This window comes from Pipistrellus kuhlii, unplaced genomic scaffold (genome assembly GCF_014108245.1).
Source record: "Pipistrellus kuhlii isolate mPipKuh1 unplaced genomic scaffold, mPipKuh1.p scaffold_m20_p_11, whole genome shotgun sequence".
NCBI classification, from domain to species: domain Eukaryota; kingdom Metazoa; phylum Chordata; class Mammalia; order Chiroptera; family Vespertilionidae; genus Pipistrellus; species Pipistrellus kuhlii.
The window spans coordinates 25,794,436-25,813,860 of NW_023425416.1; the positions used below are offsets into that span (position 1 = coordinate 25,794,436).

General features: G+C 41.7%; 1 protein-coding gene and 1 pseudogene across 5 annotated transcripts in view; one reads left to right on the plus strand and one right to left on the minus strand.

Annotated features, from left to right (window-relative positions):
* The window catches only part of ARMC8 (armadillo repeat containing 8), a 79,789-nt gene extending 60,364 nt beyond the window's left edge, over window positions 1–19,425 (minus strand). For 2 of the 5 annotated variants that reach the window (XM_036431346.2, XM_045579258.1), the window contains exon 1: window positions 19,117–19,424. Coding sequence is in view for 4 of the 5 variants with exons in the window: in XM_045579258.1 (XP_045435214.1) it covers window positions 19,117–19,161 (45 nt within the window). In the remaining variant the exon portion in view is untranslated. Of the gene's footprint in view, window positions 1–19,116 lie in introns of all 5 variants that reach the window. The other 3 variants (XM_036431344.2, XM_036431343.2, XM_036431345.2) reach the window with 3 other exon arrangements.
* LOC123652089 lies at window positions 1,882–2,464 on the plus strand (annotated as a pseudogene).

Below are 19,425 nucleotides of genomic sequence, written 5' to 3' on the forward strand. Positions count from 1 at the left end.
CAGCTGCTCCCACTGTGAACTCAAACTCTGGGCAGACGGGCAGGAACGGGGCTGTGATCATTGATTGCCTCCTCATCCCAGGCTCCTTCTCCTGGCTCCCTGCCCCTCCTCCGACACCCCCAGGCCACACAGCGCTGCCGCTGCAAGGCTCACAGAGCTGACCCCGGAGGCTGGGAGGCAGGTTCCTGGCCGCCATGGGACTGAGGCCTACTCCACCGCATCTCAGTGCTCTTGTCCCTGGGCTCAGCCCCAACCGGGTCCCCTGGGGAGGCACGTGCTCCAGCTCCACGGAAGATGCCAGACCGGGAGAGGTGTTCAGAAGGCGGTCCACCACCACGTGGCAGACTGGAATGAGCGGCTCCCACAGTGGGCCTGTCCCCGCAGGCCACGTCCCCCACCAGGGCACATCCCATGCACTGGGCCTCTAGTTTTAAAAGTTTATCTTTGATTTTATAGCTCCTGTCCACACACTCTCCCACAGCTTCTACATCTCTTGCTTCTCCATGTGGTTTTTAAAAAGGTAGTTGAGTTTAAGATCTGTATGTTAAACAACATAAATTGTTCCCATTAGTAGCAATTTTCTTTACTGTTCTGAGTAGCTACTATATGTAAGGCACTGAGGAAGTAATTAAAGATTTAAAAAATATTTAGTAAGGCACCATCTCTGACCTCAATAATGCATATTCTATTGTAATCATGTTTACATACTTTATATCCGCTACTTGAATACAAACATGAAGGCAGCACTGAGGAGGGAATTAATAAACCAGGAGAATCAGTGAAGACTTCTTAGAGTTGTTTTGGAAAACGAGTAAGAGTGCACAAGAATGGGCAAAGAAAGAAAGAATCAGTGTCATAATCACAGTAATGGTGCAAGTGAAGCCAACACCCATATACCAGGTATACTAGGAGCTGGCACTGGAAGGGGGGAGGGGGGAGGGTACAGCAGTGACCACTGAATGTAAAACACAAAGAGCTAACCAACAGGTGACCATAACTGCAGAGCTCAGATAGGCTCTTGTTTTAAGTTCTATGCTAGGTGCTAAAGAAGACAGAAGAGAATGCTATGGCAAAGCCTTGTACTTAAGAAGCTTACACTCTGTAAGGTCAGTCCTGTAGACAAAAATAATCCCCTCTGAGCTGCCTAGGTTTTAGTAAGCTGAGGCGATATAGTCACTTACTGACTTTTATTTTACTTGGTGCTTTTGTCTGTAACATATTCATTCATTTGTCTGTCTATTTAGAACAATTCCTAATTTCACTGCTTTCTTAGGTCACCTCTTCCCTCCCAGCCCTCTTTTCTCTTCTTTCAAAAGACAGCCTGGAAATATAAGAATTTGAGAGAGAAGGCAATTGGTACAGATATTAAATAGGTTAGTGTGGAAAAGCTTCTCTAAGAAGGTGACATATGGGCCTTCCTTCTGCTCTTCCTCTGTCTCCAAGGGCCATTTCTTCTCCAGCTCACTTTTAACTACCTCTGTAACTTTCTAAGTAAACTTCCTCTTGTAATTTGAAAAAAAGAGAAGGAAATATATGAACAAAGACCTGAAGAAGGTAGAGGAGTAAGTCATGCAGCTATCTGGGAGCAAAGCTTTTTAGGCAAAGAGAAGAACAAATGCAAAGGCTCTGAAATGGGAAGTGTCTGCTCTGCTCAAACAACAGGCCATCACAGCTGGAGCAGAACGAGCCCAGGAGAAAGCAGAGGAGACAGTTCAGAGAAGAGGGGCCAGATGGTGAAGAACATGTTGTCCAATATAATCACCACTAGCCTCCTATGGCTAATGAGCATTTGAAATATGGCTAGGTATTGAACTTAAAATTTAACTGTAATTAATTAAAATTTAAAAACCAATTCAGGATCTTTCCAGGTGGCACCAAGCCATGGGCATCTCTCGGGACAATTGGCATAAGCGCTGCACTACTGGGGGCAAGAGAAAACCCTATCACAGAAGCAAAAATATGAGCTGGGACACCCTGCTGCCAACTCTAAGACTGGCCCATGCCGCAGACACAATATGTGTGTGGGGACGCAACCAGAGGTACCGTGCCTTGGGGTTGGACACGGACACCTTCTCCTGGGGCGTGGAGTATTGTACGCTCAAAGATACTGCTGCTGTCTACAGTGCATCAACAACAAACTGGTCCACAGCATGCCCCTAGTAAAGAACCGATTGAACTCACTGACAGAACACCATACAGACTATGCACTGCCAAGCTGATTCCTGAGGAGGAAGAGACTTTAAACAAAAAGCGATCTAAGAAAATTCAGATGAAATATGATGAAAATAAAGAGAATGCCAAAATCAGCAGTTTTCTTGCATGCTTAGATTCAAGACCAGGCCAACGTGGCCGAGCAGATGGCTGCGGGCTAGAGGGCAAGGACCTGGAGTTCTAGGTGAGGCAAATTAAGACCCAGGAAGGCAAATATATCCTCTTCCCTCCAATCTTAGTTCATGTAAACTAGGTGTGTATTGTTCCAAAAAACAAACACAAATCCAACACTATGTTCAGTTATTAGAAAACTTTTAAAAGTGTTTAGAACTACGTGGGTATGCAATCTACTTTTTCAAGTATAAATTTTATGAAACCTATATACCAAACATGTATTTCCAAATTGTGTAAAATACACATCAGGTTTTGAAGACTTGCTATAAAAAAGCAAAATAATTTCACCAATAATTCCTCACATCAATTACATGTTGAAGTACTACTTTACTATATTGGTTTAAATAAGATATATTAAAATTAATTTCTTACACTTTTCTTCTTACTTTTCAGCATGGCTACTAGAAAATTTAAAATTATGTGTGTGGCTTGCATTGTTTTTCCACTGCACATCACTGGAATAGGGCTTTGTTTGTCATTATAAAAATTTTTATTTTTATGATATGTGTTGGAAAGCAATTCGAGTTTTGGGAAAGTAGAGACATGATCTAAACTTGTTTTATTTTATTTTTTTATTTTTATTGATTTTTTACAGAGAGGAAGAGAGGGGATAGAGAGTTAGAAACATCGATGAGAGAGAATCATCGATCAGCTGACTCCTGCACACCCCCTACTGGGGATGTGCCCGCAACCAGGTACATGCCCTTGCCCAGAATCGAACCCGGGACCTTTCAGTCCGCAGGCCAATGCTCTATCCACTGAGCCAAACTGGTCTCGGCTAAACTTGTTTTAAAAGGACCTCTCTGGTTGTAGTTTTAGAAACAGACAAATGTGTGGAGGGAGTTAGAAGACAAAAAGCAGAGAAACTAGGCAGGAGTCTATTTCAATAATCAGGAATGCTATTATTTCAGAGAAATAATACTATCCTGGACTAAGGCAAAAGTTTTGGAGGTGGATTCCTGATTAATGTTAAAGTTGAAATGACAGTCCAGTTGGATATGCTATCAGATTAGAGGTAGAATGTGAAAGAAGAGAGAAGCCAAGAATAACACCTAGGCATCTTGCCTGAGCACCTAGAAAGACTGAGTTGCTCCTTACTGAGATGAGGACGACTGTGGGTAGTGCGGGTCTGAGTGAGAAGATCAAAGGTTTAGTTTGGGACATGTTAAACCTGAGAATTTTATTAGACATGTAAGTGAGAAGAATGTCAATTTGGTGGTTGGATAGATAGGTCTAGAGTTTAGAAGAGAGCTGTGGGCTGGAGATACAAAATCAGGAAGTTGTCAGTATATAAATGGGATGAGTTCAATTAGGGAGTGACCACAGATAAAGCAACTCCTGAAGACTGAACTCTAGACACTGAACAAGCAGCCAGTATGGTGGAAAGAAATCCATGCCAAATGAGAGAATATTTCAAGGAGGGAGTGATTACAAAGGCCAAACATTACTGATGCGTAGCATAAGATGATAACTATGATCTGACCACTGGACTTAGGAACCAGGAGGCATGAGTGGTCTTGACAATAACAGTATGGGCACAGTGGTGGGACCAGAGCCTGCTTTGAGAGGGTTTAAGAGAGAGCAGGAAAAAGGAATTGAAAAAGTACATACAGACAGCTCTTTCAAGGTGTTCCATTAATAAAGGGAAGTGAGGAAATATCTAGAAGAGTGGTTAGAAAAAGAAAGAGTCAGGAGCTTTTTTTTTTTTAACATCAAATAAAGCATGCTTTAATTTTTTTTTAATAGAGAAGAAAAATTGATAATGCAATGGGGTAGGGGAGAACTTCTGAAACAATGTTCATGAATAATTCACAGGGAATTACCATATTTTTCGGACCATAAGACGCTCCGGACCATAAGACGCACCAGTTTTTAGAGAAGGGAAATGAAGAAAAAAAGATTCTGAAACAAATAGTGTCCTAAAATATTTTATGTGCATTAAAACCCAACATCACAGTCATAAACACATGTAATCAACCCTGTAAAGTAAACAGCAGCATTTAGAACCATTTTAGAGCCGGGCAAGCACACAGAGACCACACAGAGCCGGGCAAGTAAAAAAACTTTTTTTTAAAAGTATATGTGTAGGCTATATTTGGACCATAAGACTCAGGGACTTTTTCCCCCCACTTCTGGGGGGGAAAAAGTGCGTCTTATGGTCCGAAAAATACGGTACCCTAGTTGGTGGCTTGGTTGGTTGGAGCATTGTCCCATACACCAAAAGGTTGTGTGTCCGATTCAGAGTCCAGGCACATCCCTACATTGCAGGTTGAATACCTGGTCAGGTACAGAAGGCAACTGATTGATGTTTCTCACATCTTTCTTTCTTCTCTCTTTCCTCTCACCCCCTTCTTCTCTCTCTCTCAAATCAATTTAAAAAATTCTCGAGTGGGAAAAAAACACACAAAACAGATAAATAATTTTATAATACCTGACACTTGTTTAGTATGTTATAGTTTACAAAGTTTATCCTATTTTCTCAATTAATTCATATGATATTTAGAAATTAAAATATTATAATACACTTTTCAAGGGGGAACTGTGACCCCTAAGGAACACAAGTTTAAACTAGCAACTGCCAATCAAAATTTAATATGTCATTTATTCCACAAACTACTAGGAACTTCAAGAGAAAAGTGTTCATAATATTTATCATTCAGGTTTGTTAGGGAAAAATCTTGGTTGAGGGAGAGATGAAAGAAATACAACCAAAAAAACAGGATGTTTGAACTCTATAAAAATTTAGTTTAAAACCTATTTCAGGCTGAAATTGAACATGTGAGTATCTTTAATTTACAAGGTGTTAAGTTAGGTCCTGGTAATAGAGAGATAAGATAGAGTCCCTTACTTTCAAGGCATTCACAGCACGGAAAAGGAGCAGATATGTAAGAAAGTTACAAATGTAACTTGAAGCACATGATAAGTGTAACCATAAAAGTGGGTACAGTTAGAAACTCAAAGATACAATTAACTGAAGTACTGAAATTAGAGGCGGAATGCAAAGTAATGTCTAAGCAGAGTGGACGAGTAATTTGAAAGAATAGTATTAATTTGCCAGGTGAAAAGGGGAGGCGAGGAATGGGGGCGGAGGAGAAGCAGGATTAATTTGGCAGGTGAAGAGCACAACACATGCAAAAGAGAATTCTGAAGCAATGTGCTGTGTTTGAGAAACGCAAGTTGGTATTGTAATGAAATAGTATGCACCTAGAAATATAAAACAAAGCTGAAGTTGTACTGTTTAATTCAGTCAGTCAAAAAATATTTAAACAGCTATGTGGGCACTGTTCTAGGTAATTAACAAAGACCCCATCCCTCAGGGGGGGAAAGAAAAGCCCACATTTGCAGAGCTTACCTTTCAGCATGGGCAGAAAGAGAATTTGAGGGCTATACATGCTACTGGTGGGGGTTGGGGGGAGAGAATATTTAATAGCAACATTTATCCCCATATCCTTATACTATAAACACTGTCACAAACTGGGGATAGGGAGAAGTACAGGAGAGAAAGAGGGATGCACTAAAAAATACAATATATCACTCAGAAAATTCCTTGCTCTTAGCATATAAGCGGTCCTAAACATGCACAGCACTAATATTTATACACTGGAAGCCTAAAGCATGAAATTAGTGCAACAGTAGGCCTTCCTTCCCCTGGCTCCCTCTGACACCTGGGACCCGGGCTTCCCTCACAGGCCCGGCTTTGTCCGGAAGGTCGTCTGGTCTAATTAGCATATTACACTTTTATTATCTTATCTAATAAAAGAGTAATATGCAAATTTATCACCACTCCAACAAGATGGTTGCCCCCATGTGGACACAAGATGGCCGCCACAAGATGCCTGCAGGGAAGGACAGTTGTGGGTGATCAGGCCATCAGGGAAGGACTGTTAGGGGTAACCAGGTGGCAGAGGAGGACAGTTGGAGGGGACCCAGGCCTGCAGGGGAGGGTAGTTGGGGGCAACCAAGCCTGCAGGAGAGGGCAGTTAGGGGTGACTGGGCCAGAAGGGGAGGGCATTTTGGGGAGGGGACCAGACCTGCAGGGGAGGGCAGTTGGGGGTGACCAGGCCTACAGGGGAGGGCAGTTGGGGGCATCTAGGTCGGCAGGGAAGGGCAGTTAAGGGCAAACAGGCTGGCAGGGGAGCAGTTAGGAATCAATCAGGCTGGCAGGGGAGTGATTAGGGGGTGATCAAGCTGGCAAAAAGAAATGGTTAGGGGCAAACAGGCAGGCAGGCAAGCGGTTGGGAGCCAGCAGTCCTGGATTGTGAGAGGGATGTCCCAGATTGGAGAGGGTACAGGCTGGACTGAGGGACACGCACCTCGCCCCCCCGTGCACGAATTTTGTGGACCGGACCTCTAGTTATAAAGGTCTAAGCGACCGGAACAACCAGTCGCTATGGCTCTCACTGACCACCAGGGGCAGCTGCTAAATGCAGGAGCTGCCCCTGGTGGTCAGTACACTCCCATAGCCAACCTCCCCTGGCCAGCCAACCTCTCCCTGTCCCTCCTCCTGGCTGGCAGCTGGCAGGCCCCAGCCAGCCTGGCCCTGATCATGACCGGGTGAGATGGCCCCACAGGCCGTAATCACTGACCAGGCCTAGGGACTCCACCTGTGCATGAATTTCGTATACTGGGCCTCTAGTACATTTTATTTTATTTTTTAAAATACGTTTTTAATTGATTTCAGAGAGGAAGGAAGAGGAAGAGAGACAGAGATAGAAACATCCATGATGAGAGAGAATCATGGATTGGCTGCCTCCTGCACACCCCACACTGGAGATCAAGCCCACAACCTGGGCATGTGTCCTTGACCAGAATCAAACCTGGGACTCTTCCGCAGGCCGAGGTTCGGTCCACTTGGCCACACTGGTCAGGGCTCTAGTATATTTTATAAATCCATAGCAGGGTTTTGGCTGTTAAAATGACAAGTGCTATAGATATCTAATGGGCAAGGACTAAGAATGCTAGGTGTTTTGCAATGCATGGGATAACAGGCCCATATCCCAAAAAACTTTCCACTATGTAGTCATGTAGGAAAGAAACCCATTTTTCATTATCTGAGTATAGAATTTAACTCCATTTTACATATAAAGACAAGATGTTTTCTATTGTATAATTTTACTATATAATCAGTTTTTTAAGAATTCAACTCTCATATGAATAAAGAAAGAGTTGTACTTTTGTACTTACTGGAACTTTACCAAAAGTTGTTCATTTCAGAAAGTCACAGGAAAAAAAAAAAAAGCCAGTTATTGTATATAAGTAACCATTCATCATATTTATATTAGTCTGTAAAGGTCTAAGCAGACTAATATAAATATGTCCAATTCATAACCAAATTACATACACTTGAAAATATATCACTACTTTATTACTTCTTTCTAGAATAGTAGTAACTGAGTATTTACTTATATGGTATATATTAGTTTCTTGATTTTTCTTACTTAACACAACTGGGGCACTATGTAAATTCTTAAAAAGTTACAATGCGAGGATAGTTAACTTATCTATGAGTTTCACTTCAGAAAAAACTAGCTGGTACTATAAAATATGTTATAAGAGAGTGTTAAGATTGGTACAGTTGGGAACCACTAACTAAAATAGCTAATGCTCCAGTTAACTGGCAGCTCCAGAAACCTTTTCCCCTCCCCAAAATTTGATTTTTCTAATGTCTCCAAAACTCTCAGTTCCTTCCCTTCTTCCCCAAAATGCTTCCTTTGGATACTTTGAAATTTTTCTGAGATGCCAAATTCACAATTATTCATTTTAAAGCCCAGGGACACTTGATACTTTTGTATCTGGCCCTATAGAGCTGAGAGTTGCCACAATTCAGCATATCAGAAATCAATACTTTGATATCAGCATTTTCCTAAATTGTGTCTTAATTTCTAATCATATGTCCTCTTTGTTTCTGGTGAGATAGTTCAACTCACAAAATCCTAAATACTGCTACCTCGTGTTGCTTTGAGGAGTTTTGGTGATAAGTAATATTTCTCTGCCAGAGGGCTCATTTCACTATTAACCAAAAGTAACGCTACACAATTCTTTCCCAATTTTGAAGGAAAATATCTACATCCTTCCTGAACAATACAAACAGGATTAATATAATCAACAAAGAACGACTTTTTCCTTTCAGACAGCTATCATGGCCTTCCAGTATACTCCAAAATTCCCCTGGCCTACAAAAAGAGGAAAAATTAGAACAAAATGCAAGTACTACTTAAAACCCAAGATTTTGGTGGTGTTTTTTTTTAAATTTTCTTTTCCTTCTTATATTCTGGTAAACTTCTGACCCCATTAGGATTTTCATTCAATTTTTTCAGACCAATCACATAGTATTTTTGCAACTATTTTTATCCTTAACTTTTTAAAATCATGCATTCATTCTTTGGTGTTTCTATAGGTTCAAAGCACCTTTCCTCCCTCAGATTAATCAAAAGTCTGCTTTTCTACAGCCTGTAGCAACTTTGGAAAATTTATAAAATGGTATCTCACAGTTGGCTGGGCCCCACCAGTACAGAATGTAATATATCTATGACAACCAAGATGCCTGGAGTATAATCTGCTTTAATTTCACAAACACAATCATGAAAATTCTTAAATATAAATTTTAAACTTAATATTCTTGGGTAAGAAGCAATAAATAATTAAGACTGAAAATCAGGCTTTACATGTTAAATAGTAAATAAATTAGTGCTCATAAAGTTTGAAAATAAAATTCTCAAATGTAAGTCCATGCACACATTTTTTTTTAATTTAGGTGTTTGGAAATCTGACTGACTCTTGAATAGGACAACAGGCATGTCAACCTCTCTGGTTCTGCTTTCCCTGTTGAAAAAGAAAGACAAGAATGAACTAGAGATGATCTGCAGGTTTCTTCCAGGCAAAGATTCCATAATTTTACATTCACACAAAAGGGAATCTATACATAAAAAAGCCAAGTGACCGGAACACCAGAATGACTGGAACGACCAGTCGCTATAATGCACACTGCAGCCAGCCAGCTAATTGCCTGTGCCCCCTTCCCCTCACCGGCCCGACCCAATCGGCCCCCATAAGGGTGGGCTGGCTGGACCCCACCCATGCACAAATTCGTGCGTCAGACCTCTAGTTTTTTTCATAATAGAAAAAGTATACACAATTAGATTAAAAGGGACATGAAGCCTTTACTTTTTCTGTAGTGAGTGTTTAAAGTAATAAAATATTAATGTAGTCCTGGCACAATATTGCCCATTATTATAAACATGCTTTGGTGGTCACAAGAACTGAAAGCAATTTATATTCATGCTTCTTTCTTTTTTTCTTTTTTCTTTTTTTTTTTCATGCTTCTTTCTAATCAGGTGCTGCAGTGGTTCATCCTTTTAAAGTATGGTACAAATCACAAAGAACTATATATATTTCTTTACCTCTCTCTCTCTCTCTCTCTCTCTCTCTCTCTCTCTCTCTATATATATATATATATATATATATATTATTTATTTTATTTTTTTTTACAGAGGAAGAGGGATAGAGAGTCAGAAACATTGATGAGAGAGAATCATCGATCAGCTGCCTCTTGCACGGCCCCCATCGGGGATGTGCCTGCAACCAAGGTACGTGCCCCTGACTGGAATCGAACCTGGGACCCTTCAGTCCGCAGGCTGACGCTCAATCCACTGAGCCAAACCGGTCCCGGCTGTATCTAGATATATATAGATAACCTCTAAAGCTCCCTCTTACCATTAAATTCTATTTATTCACTCTCCAATGTAGACAGAAAGGTCTGAAGCCTGAGGACCAAGGAGGCATCCCTCCAGATAGAGTAAACAAACTAAGTAAGGATGTATGGTGCAAAACATCATAATCTGGATGTCAAAGAGAGCAAGAACCATCTCTGGGGCATAAGAGTGACAATGTTTGTGAAGAGTTTTACAAAGATTGAGATATTCTCTGGGTTGGCTGGGGTTCATTGAAATGCCTCCAAAAATGATAAGCTACTTCAGAAAATCCACTAGGATGCATTCAAATGCCTACTTCCTGATCCTGAATGACAGAGTGAGGCTATTCAGACATGGATGTGGTGTTGTCCTGGACCATAAATACAGTTTAAATTATTCAAGATTGCAATCATGTAATGATTTAAGAGATCCTGGATATCATCTTTCATGGTATACCTCAGAAGTAGTATTGCCCAGACAGGATCACTATCTCCAGATTTTAAAAGGCCTTATTTGCTTCAGATTTTTAGAGGCAATAAACACAATTGGCTTGGAACTATCCATGGTGCTGGACTCAGAGTCAGCCCACCACTCCCAGCAATTGGTACATTAGCTTTTCTATTATAATACCACTAGAGGCCCAGTGTATGAAAAATTCATGCACTGGAGGGGGGTCCCTCAGCACAGCTTGCCCCCTCTCACAGTCCAGGAGCCCTCAGGGGTGGGAGACAACCTGGCGATCAGGGGAAGGCGATGCCTCCATCACACCTCTGCTGCTGCCACTGCCGGCAGGGCAAACCTCAGCCAGCCCTGGTCACCTGAGCCTCTGGCAGCCCTGGGCAGCTGCCATTCAACTCTCTATCCCTCTCTCTTCCTCTTTGTAAAAAATCAATAAAATATATTTTAAAAAAGGTTTATTTATTAAAAAAAAAAAAAAAAAAAAAAGACTTTCTAATATTAATTGATCCTAAGGTTAGAAACTCTTCCAGTGGTTAGAAATGCTCCCAACTTTTCATTTTTAATAGAAACCATGCCAGTCTCATCATTCCCCCTCTCCCAATAACTGTATTATGAATATACCAGAGAATAAAGCTAACTCTTTATTCTTCTGATTTTATGGAATAAAGTCAAAACAATTTTCTTTTATCAGGGACAAGTGGGGGCTGTTTCTGCAAAACAGCTCTTAGTTTGAAATACCTTTCATTCTTATGTAAATGGTCCCAAGGATCATAGTAAAACTGTCCAGTAAAGGCAGCTGTTCTCCAACTTACAGAAAGCAAGTTTGTCAATAATTCCATATCTTTACCCAAAAGCCAAAGTGACAGATGACACTGCAAAATAATCGCCAAATCAGGAATAAAAAAGCTAACTCAAAATCACTGAAATTCATGATCTCTATCACTATTTTAAAATTCTTTTTTGAAAATATATTTTATTGATTTTTTACAGAGAGGAAGAGAGAGAAATAGAGAGTTAGAAACATCGATGAGAGAGAATCATCGATCAGATGCCTCTTGCACACCCCCTACTGGGGATGTGCCCGCAACCAAGGTACATGCCCCTGACCGGAATCGAACCCGGGACCCTTCAGTCCGCAGACCGACGCTCCACCACTGAGCCAAACCGGTTTTGGCTATTTTAAAATGCTTAATGGCTTGGCCAAGTGGATAGCGCATTGGCCTGTGGACTAAAGGGTCTACAGTTCGATTCTGGGCAAGGGCATATGCCTGGGTTGCTCGATCCCCAGTAGGGGGAGTGCAGAATGCAGCCTTTCAATGATTCTCCCTCATCACTGATGCTTCTCTCTCCCCCTCTTCCTTCCTCTCTGAAATCAATAAAAAAAAAATACTTTAAAAATTATTGAGAATGAAGAGAATAGGAAAGCTAGATCTCCAAGTGGAATAAAAGGAATCCAATATGAAAATGATTCTAATTCTTGGTAAAACTTAATAAACGTCTTGAGCACTTATTGTCTAAATTCAGGTGGCATTCTTTCTTCAAACAGACAGCAGAATGTCTGGAAACACAATAAGCACCCCCCATTCTTCACACATTGCCAGTAAAGATTAGGAAGTTCATGCTAACTCATTTATTTTAGGGCCATCTCCAGATATGTATATGTATATGTATATGTATATGTATATGTATATGTATATGTATATGTATATGTATATGTATATGTATATGTATATGTACCCTGTGCTTTTTGGTGTTTTGTAGAGTAAACTAATGGCAGACTTTAAAATATGCTGACCATATTTTACTTAGCATGTATTAATAAAAACCAATAGATGGCCAGGCCACGGTGGCTCAGTGATTGAGCATCAGCCTATAATAGAGAGATCACAGTGCAATTAATTCCCAGTTGGGGCACATGCCTGGGTAGCGGGCTTGATCCCGGGTGTGGGGCGTGCAGGAGGCAGTGATTCATAATTCTCTCTCATCATTGATGTTTCTATCTCTCCCTCTCCCTTCCTCCTCTCTGAAATCAACAAAAACATATTTAAAATAAAATAAAAACCAAGAGAGGCCAAAGTTGGCTTAAAACTTCACAGAAAACTCTTTTCTAACTATTGTCAGTTGCCCACGTAAAGAAAAAAATCAATATGCAGCTTGCGTCCAACAAAATACTTATAGTCATCAAGAACAGAACAAAATTAAGGAATATCCAGAGTTGGAATACACTATACAGTTCTAATAGCTGCTTGTCAAAAAGGCATAATAGTAAAGAAGGCAATTAAAATTAATAAGTGCCTCAGCTGTCCATACTAGCCTACATTGCGTTTCACAAGCATTTCATTACCTTGCCTCGCTCAAATAATTACAAAGTAATCAAAGTAAAACACAATCATCTTCTTTACAGTGTCTTTCCACAAAGAATACATTTTCATTTTAAGTCCAGTTATCAATTAAAAAAAGAATAGGTTGCCGGGACCGGTTTGGCTCAGTGGATAGAGCGTCGGCTTGGGGACTGAAGGGTCCGGGTTCGGTTCCGGTCAGGGGCATGTACCTTGGTTGCGGGCATATCCCCGGTAGGGGGTGTGCAAGAGGCAGCTGATCGATGACTCTCTCTCATCAGTGTTTCTGGCTCTCTATCTCTCTCCCTTCCTTTCTGTATAAAATCAATAAAATATATTAAAAAAAAAAAAAAAAAAAGAATAGGTCGTGCCTTTGGCATTATGTCTAAGAATTCTTCACCAAGCCCAAGGTTTTGCAGATTTTCTGTTGTTTTATTTTCCCTAAAAGTTTTATTTTGTTTTACAATTAAATCTATGATCCATTTTGAATTACTTTTTGTATGCCGTGTGAGGTTGAGATAAAAATCCATTTTTAACCTCCTATGGTTAAGAGGATAAAAAGATAAGTAACGGGCTGGGAGAAAATATTTACAAAGCACCTGAGAAAGGACTCGTTCCTAGAATATATGGAGAAATTTCAAAACTCAGCAGGCAAAAAAACAGTCCAATTAGAAAGTGGGCAAAACGACACAAAGCAATATTTCACTGAAATATTTAATACACATTTTAATAAAACATGGAAGGCAAATAAATAATAAAGATATTCTTACACTCTAATCATCACGGAAATGTGAATTAAGGCCATGAGAAGATATCACTACGTATCTTTAAAAGAGCTGGCTGGATGGCTCAGTTGGTTGAGCTCCCACCCAGGCACCTATTGTAGAAGACCAGGTTCGAACCTGGGTTGTGAGCTCAATTCCCAGTCGGGGGCATATAGGAGGCAGCTGATAAATGTTTCTAAACCTCTCCCTTCCTCTCTCTAAAGTCAATAAAAACATATTTTATTAAAGTTAATGACAATATCAAATGCTGGTGAGAGTGCAGAGAAACTGATCTCTCAGACATTATGAGTGGGAATATAAAACGGTAGAGCCACTCTACAAAAGTTTGTTGGTTTCTTTCAGAACTAAATCATACAATGTAGCAATTGCAGTCTTGGACATTTATCTCAGGGATACCAAAAGTTATGTCTTATTATGGTTGCAAGATGCCATCAGCAATAACCAACAGAAAACAAAATAAAGTTTCATTACTTGCAAGGTCATGAGATGGGGGGGTAGGAAGCACACAGGCACATGGGTCTGGGGTTCTGCTTTTATTGGAGCTGAGGCCAGGAGCCTAGAGTGTCATTGGCTCACTCTTTATTCATGAATTTAAAATACAAAAACTGAATTTAAAACTTGGAAAGAGTAAAAACAAGCAACTCAAATGTTTGGTTATTGAGATCAACTAAAATGTCTAAAATAAAGGCACCCAGTGGAGGGACGTGGTCTGTCTCTTTATCTAGCCCTGCAGCTAACAATGTTTATTGGAAACTAGAGGCCCAGTACATGAAATCTGTGCATGGGTAGGGTACCTAGGCCTGGCCAGTGAGCAGGGCTGATCAGGTCTTTTCAGCTGCCTGCAGGAGCCACCCTTCCCTGGCTGCTGGCACCATTCTGCACCACCCCCTGGTGGTCAGTGCACATCACAGTGAGCGATCGAACTCCAGACGGAACTCCCAGTAGAACTCCCAAGGGGACACTGTATATTAGCCTTTTGTATATAGAGAAGTAGACAGGCAGCCTTGAAGTGGACATCTCAGCAATAAAAGCGTAAGTGAGGCACAATACAAAAGAAAAAAAAATTATCAAAGTTTATTCTGCTAAGGTCTTACAGGTGAATGATTAAACAAATCATGATACATCCATACTAAGAAGTACTACTTAGCAATAAAAAGGAACAAACTATTGATACACACAACAACTTGGGCAGATCTCAAGGGTACTGTGTTGAGTGACAAAGCCAATCTCAAAAGTCACATACCATAGGACACCATTTATGACACCATTTAGGTAACATTATAAAAAACGACACAGTTAAAGACATAAAGAAACTACTAGTTGCCAGGGGTTAGATAGTGGGGAAGGAGTAGGCAGGTGTGACTACAAAGAGGGTGCATAAAGCAGATCTCTGTGATTATAAGACGAATTCCATATCTTGACTGTGGTGGTGATTACACAAGTATACCCCTGTGATAAATTGGTAAAGACCCGTACACAGACCAATATCAATTTCCTGGCTAAATGTAACCAGTGGGGGAAACTGGGTAATCTGTACACAGGAATCTCTCTGTGCTATCTTTGCAATTTACCGTGAATACATAATTATTTCAAAATAAAGCTTTAAAAAACACAATGTTAAATCATCCAAAAGTTTGTAAAACATGAGAGAATTTATAAATTTGTTGAAAAGGGTGATATAATGCCAAGTGAAAACCAAAGAGTGTTATGGGTGATTATGGTGCAGCCTAGAAAGAGCTAAAGAGTTTGTTCAATGCCCCCAAACAAATAGTTCAAACATTTATTGAGTACCTAGTATAAGCAAGATGGTATTGTAAACAGTACTGGGATTAAGAAAAAGAAATTAATTTAACTAAGAAGACAAGATAGAATAATTATTAAAGGCACGGGGTTTCTGCAAAAGCAGTTCCCTTTGCCTGGAAGGTTCTTCTATTTTTCTAGTTTGTTCTTACCCATCTCTGAACTAAGCTCATTGTCATTTCTTCAAGGAGACCCTGACTAACCCTCCCCACTGCCCTCCACATTAGATCAGATTTCCCTACTACATGCTTGTCCAGTGCCCTGTATCTTTCACCCATAACACTTACAGCCATTCACCAAGAACTGTGTGTGATGACTTGATAACTATTTCCCCCATTAGATTAAAATCTCCAAAAGGGCAGTAACGGATCTGTGTAACTCACCACTGTATTCCAGAACCCAACAACCATGCCTCGGAAATGACAAAAGCTAAAAGTATATCACATGAATAAATCTATACAAAGCTATAATTCATATGTACAAAAGATCAGGCAGACAATTAGTTACAGGGGTTTAAGAACCCTAGATCACTTCAACTTGAGAAAGCTAGTTTATATGGTATATAAAGTTCACGTAGTAGGATAAACAATCTTATACCCAAAGCTGAAAATGAAAGGTCAGCCCTTCGGCAATAAAAATCCAATAAAGCCCTGCTAACACGGCTCAGTGGTTGAATGCTGACTTACGAACCAGGAAGTTATGGTTCAATTCCTGGTCAGGGCATATGCCCAGGTTGTGGGCTTGGTCCCAGACGTGGGTGTGCAGGAGGCAGCCGATCAATGATTCTCTCTCATCATTGATGTTTCTGTCTCTCTCCCTCTCCCATTCTCTCTGATATCTTCTATCTATCTATCTATCTATCTATCTATCATCTATCTATCTATCTGTCTACTAGTGTACATATAAAATTGAAGCAGGGATGTGGCATGTCTAATGTGTTTTATAGAAAACTTAATGTGGAGAATGAACTTGAACTGAAAGAATAAGACAATAGAGACAGTAAAAATATTTGAAAGAACACTGTAGTAATACAGGCACAAAATGAAAGGGAACAGACAGATGTGAGAAACACTAAGAATAAAGAGCTATCAAGACTTAAGAATTAATTAGATAGAGGAGTATAAAAGGGGAAAGGGTCCAGGATAATTCAAGGGGTTTATAGTGAGTGATCAATTAAAGAAAGTATAATTAATAGAAATGGGAAATCATGACCAAGTCTTAGGGCAGTGGTCAGCAAACTCATTAGTCAACAGAGCCAAATATCGACAGTACGATGATTGAAATTTCTTTTGAGAGACAATTTTTTTAAACTTAAACCTCTTCTAACGCCACTTCTTCAAAATAGACTTGCCCAGGCCGTGGTATTTTGTGGAAGAGCCACACTCAAGGAGTCAAAGAGCCGAATGTGGTTCGAGAGCCGCAGTTTGCCGACCACGGTCTTAGGGGATGGAATGTGCTTATTTGGAAGTGATGGGTAACATCCACACAATTAAAGATGTGAGACCAGATGGAGAAAAATCAAGGCTGGCAAGGTATATGGTATGAGCTGATTACAGTTAAGGTTACTAGAGTGAGTAAGATCTCTCAAAGGGAGCAGATAAAAAAAAAGAAAAGAAAAAAGGCCTTAATAAAAGTCCTTTAAAACCATTTGATTTGCCCCTTGCTTGAATTATGTTTATTCAGACTGAACTCCTTAAGGGCATGTTTGCTCTCATCCTTGCATTCTCTCAAGTATATATTACAAGTGCAGAATAAGTAGTCTATTAAGGGAGTCATTTATTTTAAAGATACTTTCTGATTAATATATCCTGTTCCACCTGCACTTTGTATTTTAAAAGGTGGTGTCCTAGGTAGTACTTTGAAAGGAACAGTCTTCACTTGAATATAATCAGTGAGTTTAGACAGTTTAAGATTTCATTTATCCAAAGATCTTATTTCCCAAGGCGCTAAGAAAGTGCGGGGGGAGGGGAAGGTGGCACTTTTGACAGCAAACTACTGAGCCAGAGAAACCAGACTTTGAGACTGTGAAAATAAAATAAGCTCCCAGTGAGACTAGGACTTAAGAAAATCCCCACAAGAAGTAGGGAACATTCTTCAAGAAGGTTTTGAATAAAATTAATCAGAAACTATTTACTGAAATTAAATAAAAAATTTCAACTGTATGCACTCTACACATTGGCAAAGTACAAAATGTAAATAAGTTTTCGGATGCAATGAGAGATAAATGAGATAATAAAAGGGAACTGAGAACAATGTAGACACATACATTCTTAAAAACATGAAGGGAAAGTCATTGGCCTGCTCTCCCACAAAACATTTCCTGGATATTCCGGTCAATGGTGGAGTCCTGGGCTAAATCTGATTCAATACTTAGGCAAACAGTATTTCCCAGGTGCAGATTAAAAATAAGAAAAAGGACTATCAAAATGGATCAGGGGAGCGAAACTTGTAGACAGCCCCAATTAAATGATCAAGGGTTGCAGCACGCCAAATGCTCTAAGCCTGAATCATAAGCAAATGTCCCAGGACCAGGAGCTTCGGGAGAGCTGAGCGTGTGTGTGGGAGAAGTTCGGGGAAGAGAAAAGAAACCGGTTAGAGTCACAGACTCCAGGAACCTGACAGAGCCATCTATAATCTAACTACCCTCTCCATCTCAGACTGACTTCCACCGCAAGCCTAAAAGATCGCCAACCAGGGTGCACCGGCTCGTCCCCAGAGACAGCAAATGGGACTATCGATAAACGGACCGTTCAGAATGAGACGGATCTAATTTGTTGCAAAACCCTTTGAAGGTATCGCCCAGTAGTAACTTTCACCTCTGGCCCTCGATCTCTCCCGAGCAACACAAGGAAAGCCCTGTTTTGTTGAAGCTTAAAACCACCACCACCACCACCACCACCAGGTATTACTTCCAGGCATGCCAAAATGTTCCCTTCTTTCAATAATAGGAAAACTGGATCGTCCTTTTTCTAGATCTGAGTGCCCCTTAAAGGAAAAAAAAAAGAAAAAAGAAAAAAAGCCAGGCACAAGCTAAGTTCCTTTAGACTCTGGGCTGCAACCTCAAGAGTAGAGAGAAGGGGCTTAAGTAACTCACACACCAGACGTTGCAACTGATAGGAAACCCCATGGCCATGGCCAAGAAGCAGGCTCCGGCCAGTGCCCCATGGTGCCGGGATGCGACCGAAGAAACGACACAGACCTGGGGTGTGCAGAGAACGAGAAGCCCGCACCTCTGCTGGCCTAAGCCGCGGGGGGCAAGGGGAGTGCTCCTCCCCCGGCCGCCCGCACACCCCGCGCCCCAGGGCAGAGCCCCCGGCCCCGGAGGGAGAGGCGGCGCCGCTCCGGGAAGCGCTGGCAGATCCCAAGCCGCGCCCGTTCGCCCAACCAACCACCCTGCCCGCTGGACGCCGCCCCGAGAACCTGCACCAGAACCTGCACCGGTGGGAGCTCTGGGAGTCGGAGACGGCTCCGGCTCGGCCTGGGTTCCGTCCAGCACACCCGCCTCCCCTCCCTCCCGCACTGCCCCGCGCAGAGCAGAGTCGGGGGGTGACCCCAGGGGGTGGTGCTCCAGAGGCGTACGGTATTAGGGGGTGAATGCTGCGCGCCGGGCCCGAGCTCCCAGGCTGGCGGCGGCGGTGGCGGCGGCGGGCCACTCACCGAGAGGACGCTCATGCGGATTGGGGTCTCCAACAGGCACGCCATCTTGAGCCTTCCCACCCGGCTGCAGCGGACGCCGGCGCGGGGGCCGGCACTTTCGACAGCAAAAGTATTGGGCCCCACCGCAGGTACACTTGTACGGAACGTCGGGCAGGTAAACGAGAAATGGACCACGCTCTAGACCCTGCGGGAGGCTGGCCAGTCCCCGCGGAAGGGAGAACAAAGGGACGCCGCGCTGGGGGCCGCCTCACGAATCGTCCGCTGGGAAACAGCAGCTACGCTAGGTCTGGGCTAGAGGTGGGAGCGGAC